The sequence below is a fragment of the Eptatretus burgeri genome, chromosome 18 (assembly GCF_056783735.1).
Source record: "Eptatretus burgeri isolate ZD-2024b chromosome 18, Ebu_testis_v1, whole genome shotgun sequence".
NCBI lineage: Eukaryota > Metazoa > Chordata > Myxini > Myxiniformes > Myxinidae > Eptatretus > Eptatretus burgeri.
Window position 1 is genome coordinate 3337297 of NC_140978.1, and position 9704 is coordinate 3347000.

General features: G+C 40.6%; 1 protein-coding gene across 1 annotated transcript in view; it reads right to left on the bottom strand.

Moving 5' to 3' along the window:
* Nucleotides 1–1333: 1333 nt before the first annotated feature.
* Nucleotides 1334–9704, bottom strand: part of CFAP96 (cilia and flagella associated protein 96) — a 67279-nt gene continuing 58908 nt past the window's right edge. Inside the window, exon 7 of the mRNA XM_085864489.1 lies at nt 1334–2881. Within this exon, the coding sequence (XP_085720615.1) occupies nt 2830–2881 (52 nt within the window). The 3' untranslated portion in view covers nt 1334–2829. The remainder of the gene's footprint in view (nt 2882–9704) is intronic.

Sequence of the window (9704 nt, forward strand, 5' to 3'; positions counted from 1 at the left end):
TGAGTTATTGGCGTCCACGGTCGGTTAAGCGACCCACCGCATCATGGAATTATCCGTGAACGATGGCCTACAATTCTGGGGAGTCTGGTGGGAATCGATGTAGCTTCCCCCACCTCGTGGTCTTCTCACCCAACCCCACCGGCCCACAACAATATCATATATGAGCTTACAAGGACCAGTATGGAGATGCTAAGTAATGGCCAAACATCATATGCATGTAGAATCATAAAGTGCCTGCAAGTTAATGTCCAACAAATCAAATGTGTATTGTAATAATTAGTCCGTAATTTGTATGTTTGTATGTTTCACATTGGTTTCAGAAGACAGCACATATAGATGACAGCTGAAGCACATCAAAATAAATCCTGCCTAATATTTCGATTATATCGCAAACTAGTGAGATACCTGTGCTACACATGGGTTTGAGGCCAAAATCTCAAAAATATATATTTTGATAAATTTTATGAAAACTCCCACCCACTTTAGGATATGCGCAGGGACCCCAAAAGCTGCATAGAAAATTTCCAAAACTGTGGGAGTCGTACTGTTTAAAATAAATGTACTTTTAATGATGATGATGAAGCTGATAACAATTACGATGGTTGTATTGAGATATTTTCCCAAACCAGTGAATGTTTCCACATGCAGTAAATTTGGAAACTACTAATGCCGAATCAGTGAATGATTTTACATGCGAAAAGTGTTTAATTTTTTTTGTTTTTATCTTTAGGATACAAATCATGTAAGTGGAATGACAGGTTTTTTTCTTCATATGGGTGGAAACTCAAAATCATAATTCTATTGAAAATTTTATGAAACCTTCCACCCACCTTCAGATGTTGAAAAAGTGGTGTTGTTTGGATAGAAACTCAAAATCACAATTGTATTGATACATTACCGAAACTTAGGGTGGTGGACTTGCGATCCTAGAATCCTGAGTTGAAATCCCCCTTTGTAGTTGAATTAATACCAAGTGGGGTTTACTCTGCCTGTCATCCTTCTGAGGTCGGCAAAATCAGTACCAGCTTGCTGGTATCCTGTGTTAGAGTAGCGACCAATCTCGGATTGTGCCCAATAGCCAAGGAGACTGCTTGGGCAGCACCAACGCTCTGCGCAGAGTATGGTCCCAATGGATGGATGGATAACCAAACCAGAAAATGTTTCCACATGCAGCAAGTGGTGAAACTGCGAATGCTGAACCCGTGAATGTGTTTACATGCAGAAAGAGAGTGCAGTTTTGTGCAGGTGGAAACTCAAAATCATAATTGTATTGAGAAATTTATGAAACCTCCCACCCACCTTAAGACACCCACTCAGACCCCAAAGGATTCCATAGAAAGGCTTGCCCCAAAATTGAGGAAGTCATTTGGGGAAGGACAGACAAACAGTCCTGCTTTATGATATAGATATAGTTTATTTTTATCCCTCTCTTTAAAGGGAAACTTAAATGTGAATTTCTTCAGAAATTAAGGTTTCATAGTCAGACAGAGATGTTAGAGGAAATCCCACCTCATGTTTCTACCATGGAAAAATATCTGTTTATATTAATTTATCATTAAGTAAAGTATAAGTTCGATCTAGATTAGATCTAGATTAAATTAAGAATTAGATATAGATCATGTTTAATTAGATATATAGTAGATTAAATTAGAAATTACATATAATAAAAATAAAAATGACCGTTTTTACAGCCATTTTTCCCTGCTGTGCAGGGGTTTGGCTTTTTCTTGAGGCAATGTTTTATGGCCGGATGCCCTTCCTGACGCCAACCCTGGTCGCCTCTTACGACACACAGGGATATGCTATACCTATTCTAACCGGGGCATACACCGGGAAATTAGAAATTACATATAGATTACGTTTAATTCGAAATTACATATAGATTACATTTTATTATAAATTAGATATAGATTATGTTTAATTATACGTACAGCAGATTAAATTAGAAATTAGATATAGATTATGTTTAATCAGATTTACAGTAGATTAAATTAGAAATTAGATGTAGATTATGTTTAATTGGAATTTAGATGTGGATTACTTTTACTTAGAAATTCGATATAGATTATGTTTAATTATATGCACAGGAGATTAAATTAGAAATTAGATTTTGATTACTTTTATTTCGATATAGATTACATTTCATTGGATATAAATTTATTTTCTCAGAATTTCAAGGGTTCAACAAGTTTATTGGCTTTTTACATTATACAATATTAACCCTGTGGCTCTTGACTTTTTCACCACCATGTATTATCAAATATTATTATGTGAAACATCACACCATACACATGTGGTCATCTCCACGGAAATTACTGGGAAATTCAATGAAGTGCATTTACTTTCTTATTGCTGGTCATCTTATTTTGCTTTGTAATTCATTGGCATGTCAATGAAAAAAATGGTTATGGTAGTTGTTAGATTTTAGAATCTTCTTGGTGTTTCATTTTAACTCCAACTTGGGTTTATGACTGACAGTGGATGCATGTTTTAGTTTCTGCATGGTGGGAGGCAGCTGCAGGGTGTGTACAGCATCATCCATTCTGCTGTAGTTTACTGCTCCACCCATCAATAAAGCTATGTGCTTCAGCCAAACTTTAGTATTTACCAGTTGTATCAAACAAAGAATACAACAAATACATTGACATGTTTCGTATATTTGGCTAAAATGTAGTGATCTTTATAAATAGTTCTGCAGCTGCTGGAGTGAAGAAGTCCTTGCATGTCACAACCAAAAGTTGAACAGACTTAGCCAGGAGATGATCGGGTTCTGCAGCTGCAAATGTTTCCACATGGTGCTTCAATTAGGGAAGGCAGGTGTTTCTTGGTTCAACATGCCAAAGTGCTTTGCAAACTTTTGTAGTTTGTACTGTTCATGGACCTACAATGACAAGAATGTAGTTCAGAAATCCATGTTTGAGTGTATCAATGTGGATGAAATAAAATACGAGTGTGTAGTTCCAAAATATACAATCAAATTGTGGTGTGCAGGTTGTGCTTGGATCAAAATAATGTATTGCTCAAAAATGATAAAGGTTTCATTTTTTTTAAGATTCTTATGAATCCAATGATCATCACATATTAGCATGTTTATTTTCGCTGGTAAATGTTTTAATTTAGGTTTAAAAACGTTTATATGCATCAGTTTTTGCTTTGCTTTGAACACAAACTTGCATATTAGTTTAAATTTCACAATTTTATCAAAAATAAAGAGAACACTAAATCAAATGAGGATTTTTATTCAAAATATTTTTATCCTGTTCTTGGAAGAATGTGAAACATTTTGAGTGTGTGTGTGTGTGTGTGTGTGTGTGTGTGTGTGTGTGTGTGTGTGTGTGTGTGTGTGTGTGTGTGTGTGTGTGTGTGTGTGTGTGTGTGTGTGTGTGTGTGTGTGTGTGCGTGTGTGTTACCAAAGGTTAATTGTAAGGTTTCATATTTTAAGATTGTATGAGGGCTATCCCAAAAGTAAACCTGATGTTTTCTCTTTTGTAATTGTTTTCAAAGCAACTTAGTCATGAATATGTCTTAATACCCTTGCCGAAGGAGAGGGTGTGGCATTTGGGTCTGTTTTTTGTTTGTCTGCATCGAACTTTCGTATTTTTCTCCGTAACCACTTATCGGATTGAGACGAAATTTTCACCATTGGTGTGCCTACTCCTACTACTGTAGAATGTTATCATGATAATTATGACGTCGTAGGTCTCGTGATGTGGCAGCCATGCTGGAAAAACGAAAAAAAATTGGACCTCTTTATCTCTGAAACCACACCAAGGAAAAAATTTAAACTTGGCACATAGCAAGTACTCCTCATGAGGAATGAGTGTGATTTTTTTGTGCCATCATAGGTACCTTTGTTATGACATCATAATTGCATATTGTTATGGCTGTGGAAATTCGCATTACACCATGAAGGGCCCGTAGGTGAGATATCTCTAAGTACATGTGTAGTTAGCCCCAAATCTGTTGTCGAGAGGGAATTTATGTGATTCATTCGGGCTGAGACCTTTGAGTTAGGCGTTTTTCTGTTCTATCTTTATTTTGAACCAACCACGTCTCAACCGCCATCACACAACAACCACCAACCACAACGCCGCTTCAAAACAACCACAACCACACCTGCCTCTAAACAACCACGCCATCCTCACCACTCCGCCAGCAACCGTCAACATCTCCACGAACACAAAAGGGGAACAACAACAACAACTCCCACCCCGATTTCCCTGGTAAACAAGAATGACGGTTGGAACTCAACTCCCACCCCGATTTCTCTGGTAAACAAGAATGACGGTTGGAACTCAAGTCCCACCCCGATTTCTCTGGTGGAATGTCCCCCCCCTACCGCGTGCCGCGAAGGGAGGGGCGGGGTGCCGGGGAAATAAAAGGGCGCACGGAGGCGCCACTGAGGAGGTCAGGTCAGGGCGGTCGGTGAGAGTGTCAGTGTCAGACGGCGGTTTGTGGTCTTCTGGCCGTCTGGGTCTTGGAGAAGCGGTCCGTAGAGCGACCCGCTCATTGGAGCTTGCAGTCGGTGGAGAGTCCGGACGTCGCGGAGGGACGCAGACTGGAGGCGTGCTCTGCCAGCTGTGTCGCGCGGACCTGCACGTTCGTACAAGGAGCGCCGGAGAGAACTCGCCCACCATCGCACCGCGAGGGTGCAGGTAACCTGCAACGGTCTCGTGGGACTCGTTCGGTCTGCCAAGTCCCACGCCATAAAGGCCAACGGGCCCCGTTTGCCCCCTTGTCTATGAGGGTGGCTTCTTTCCTTTGCTTTTGAGTAAATGTGTGTCGCGCCGTCTGTAAAGTAGAACTGGAAAAGTGTTGCCGTGTGTGCGCGTAGTCGGTAGTAACTCTGCGTCGTTGTTTCTTTTGTTTTAATTGCTATATGTGCATTTTTGATTGTGTATGGCTGTATATGTGTGCTTTCCGTGTGTCGTGTAAATAAAGTGCTTGCATGTTGAACTGTGCCCGTTTCGCTTTGTCTCCTTCCTTTTAATTGACCCTCCATCCTGCTTCACGTAAAGGGTTTGTAGTGGGCTTAATATGCCCGGTAATTAATCGGAACCGTCGAGGCTGACGATAACACCGCTCAGTTATCACTGTAGCACGGAACGGACTGCTTAAGCGGTTCGTGTCCGGAGTCGGCCTGTGGCGTGGTACGATCGCACGGTCGACCATCCGCACAGGTACTTAGGTAGATCGAATTTGGCGAGCAACCCTTTCCTGCACGGGTGGGCAATTGGCACGGTCGTGGTGGGGTTAAACCCCCACCCGTGACTAGCTCCCGGCATTGGTCTGAGAGGGTCACGACTGAATTGTCCGTCCGGTGGGCGACGTGCTGCGATTCGAGTCACGTGGCCGTCCGCACGCCGGCGTGCGCGAATTCGCAACAATATGTATATCCGATCAGTATGAAAATTTTTGAGGGTCATCTCGGGATAAAATGGTCCACAATTTTTTTGGATGTCATCGGTCACGTGATTCAGCAGCCATATTGCTTAAAAATAAATAAAAACCTCTGAAATGGCTGAACCAGTCATCACTGCCAGCATTTATAAAGTGGCAATTCTAATTATGTCTCTTATTAATTATGTAACACATCAGTACACAAACACCACACAAAATACACCACACAAAACAAGTCCTGGTGAGGGTCTGCCCAAAACAATCTCTGATTGCTCTTTTTCTTGTGATTATTTCGTATGCAGCACACGGCTGTGGGGAAGCATTTGCTGGGAGCATGCTTGTGCTGCTGATGCGATGTCCTCTGTAGGTTAATGCAGGAATTTTGCCAGGAGAGGATTAACTGCATCATTCTGTGCATAAAGATCATGTGGCAAGATGCCTTCATGGTATATTATTCTTACTCACGAGCTGGCCGGATGGCCTCAAGGTATACACAGTCACCTCTGAGCTCTCCAGCCTCAGTTCAAATCTTGACCCAGATAGAAACTGTCATCCTGGTCAGTACTTTACGCATCAATGTGTGTGCCATCCCTCGGATGGACGCTAAACTGGGCATCCCATCTGCCGGTATTAGTTGGTGGACCTCAAATATCCCATGGTATCCTTTGTGAAGAGTAGGTGAGTTATCGCCGGCACCCTGGCAAAATTCCTGGCATTGGCTTAATGGTTTGGGTGGTGTGCTTTGGATCCTAGGGTCCTGAGTTCAAATCCCACTCAGCTGTTGAATTAATACCAGGTGGGGTTTACTCGGCCTGTCATCCTTCCGAGGTCGGCAAAATGAGTGCCAGCATGCTGGTATACTGTGTCGGAGTGGCGACCCGTCCAGGATTGTGCCCAATAGCCAAGGAGACTGCTTAAGCAGCACCAATGCTCTGCACAGAGTATGGCCACAATCTCCTCCTCCTCCTCCTCAATGACTTTTTCTGCAATGGGAAAGCAAAAGGCCTTGTGCTTCTGCCTCATCATGTGGGATTCCAAAAATGTTGAATAGTTTGGATTGCACGTATTTCAATAGAGACATATGTAATGCTGAAATGTCAGCCCATAGGGAAGAGCAAGTCCTCAATTGAGCAAAGGACAAAGGCCTTGTAGACTAAGTAGTTCTGATTAATGAAAGAATGGCTGGGAACAACAGAACATACCCAGTCTGCAGCTGGATATGGATGCAGCTGGCCAGCTATGCTACATAGTAAGCCCAAGATGTTATGGCTGATGCTGAGTCCAAGAAATTCAAGAGACTGAAAGTCTTCCAGTGGCTGACCATGGAAATGGATATACAATATATGATAAATCATTTAAACGTTTGTTTTATTGTTTCTTTCACAAATCACCCAAACGAGAACAAAAATACCTGAAGTGTGATTCTTTATTTTCACGTTCCTGTGGCCAGCAGTAATTTCATAATCTGAGTGATGTGGCCCAATTTATTTATTATATGTGCAATAATGGCAGATACTTTAACGATCCACAACACTTCTCTCTGTTATGTTCCATAAATGTTCATTCCCTTCCCTCACTTTACTTCTATCTCCTCCTAACATTCTCGTACTTCTATCCCGATAAACCACTGCCTTTTTTTTTCTTTTTCCCATCATCCTTCATTCTCTGCTTTTCCTCAACTCCTTATTTTAGCACTGCCTGCCTGTGCATACATAATAAACAGCTAGCCCCATAACGATGTGTTGCATGCATGTATATACCCCAATTCTAAGATCTCATATCGATATCATGCATTAGTTTGCTCTGATTTACCAACAAGGGTCATGTGCTAAGTATCATTATGCAGACTGTGTGCATCCGGATACTAATAAACTCTCCAGGGAAGAGAGTCAGAGTTTGGAGGCAAGGAGGATTGGAAGCGGAGACCACAGGGGGTTGTTGAGGTGGGAGGGGTGTTTTATGAGGATGAAGGAAGAGTTGTGAAGTCACGTACACCATAGGTCACGAGACGTATGAATAGCCTGAACATGATGTGTCTTCCGAACTCGATCAATCAATTAATCAATTTATTTCTTCGATATCTCTTTTCATTTCAAACAAAATCTCAAAATGCTTTTGCAAAGAAGGAGAGTAACAATATAGAATGAGTGGAGAATTAAGAATTGCAAACACAAGGATAGAGAAGAGAAAGCAATGCAAAATGCAAAGCCCGTCCACGTCCGCTTTGTACTCCAAATAAAGTTTACGAAAACATAAACAATAAATAATGTAAATTTTTATAAAGTAGTGTTCTCTATGTTGTCAAAATAAAGGCTGGTTGAAAATTTGATGATAAAAGCTCAAATGGTAAAAAAGTAATCGACACACACAAATTACAAAACCTCTTATCCCGATTTGTGGGGGTTGGGCTAATTCAGAGAAAGCAATTGTAGGAAGATAAAACTTTTTTTCAAAAAAGATTAAAAAAAACTGAATGATGAGGCAATGCAGAGTTAGAAAAAAATAAGCACTTTTCCCACTATCATGCCACAATATGCAACAAAATAAATAATAAAATTGCTGATAATAAAACGAATAATGTAAAATTAAAAGGAAAAGAAGATATAAAATTAGAAAATGGAAAGATACCAAAGGAAAAATGAAAACGCTTTTCAAGTATTTAAAAAAACCACGAACATTTAAAATTCCCAAGAAACAAAAATATGAGTTGAAAAAGAAGAAGAAAAAAAAATTGGGAACAGCATGCAAGAGAAAAGAAGGAATGAGGGAGGGAAGAGGAATCCTTTATTCCTTCTTTCATGATATTTTATGGACGATTGTTTGTCAAACTACAGATTCGTTTCTTCTTCATCATGAGCCATGTGATGCAATGGGAACCAAACTGGCAACCATTGTTTGTGAATGTCCTCTGACCATAAGTCACATCACTGATAATTATTTTGATCGTTCTGTCTTGAAACAATTAACACCAGACGTGCTGTACACGGGCAGGTGGACACGTGACGTTGAATTTGGCTCATGCTCCATGAGATTTAGGGTTAAAAAAACCCAATAAAACTGAAGAGTTATACTACTTTTAATTTCAGAGGCTAACGACTGCAAACAGAGGGGAAACAAGCTGTCCACTGCAGACTAAATACTCGCATAGCACTTCCAACGTGCTAAGCTGCCATGAATGGGCTCCTTGTGAGAATTCCCACAGTCGATTCCTGGGACAGGTTCAGTGTGCCTTCTGCTCCGGAAACAAAGGACAGCTGGTGGCAGCTGACACCTTGGCCTTTGCCCCTTTTGGTCTTACAAGCTGTTCCGCTATTGTTTGCACAAAACGAAGTGCACGAGGTAGGAAATGGAGAAACCTACTCATGTTTAGTTAAGGCCACAATGCATGTTGTTATTCATTGTTGTGAATGCATTGTCTTTCGATAAAGCTACTTCATGTGCTGTGAGAAAGGTGCATTTTGTTGCAAGTTGCCAAATTTCAACTTTCTCAGGACTTCCCTTTTGTGGTGTAAACCTAAACATGTTTGAAAAGGCCCTGCCTATTCCCATGACATCAGGAAGTGATAAGTGATTCAAAGTCATAAAATATCCAACAATAAGTATGGCCATTGTCTGGGTAACGACAAGAAGTTTGGAGCAAAGATGAGATGTACCGAAGATTAGGATGCTGACATGGTTGGGTGATGTAACGCCAGAGGATCATGTGAGGAACAAATATATATCAAAGGAACTATGAAGGTGGTTGAAGCGTCAAATAAAGTACGGGGACCTAAGTTGAGATGGTATGGACATGTGTTGAGAAGGGATGAGATTACATGGGCAGAAGGACGATTACAATGACACCACCTGAAAAGAGATGGCGTGGCAGACCGAGGAGGAGGAGATGGAGTGATTGTGTGGAAGCAGACATGAAGGAAAAAGGTGTGGACAAAGAATGGGTATATGTTCAATCCAAATGGTAGAACAGTATCTGTGTCAGCGACCCCACTTGAAGTGGGTTAATAATTCTTCATAAGATGAAGAAGAAGAAGAAGAAGAAGAAGAAGAAGAAGAAGAAGAAGAAGAAGAAGACAGGTATGGCCAGTGTCTCTTTTTATGTTTTTATCTCGAGAAATAAATAACTTCTGAAGGAACATTTATAAATAATAAAGAGGAGCATGCAAGTTAAGACAAAACAAAATAGCAGGTGGAAGTGATATGATCTTATTTAGTTTATGGAATTAAGAACACCACAAAGTAAAAAAAGAGAAATCATAATGAGGCAAAATATTAACAAAAAAAAATGTATATATATACAGGGGGCT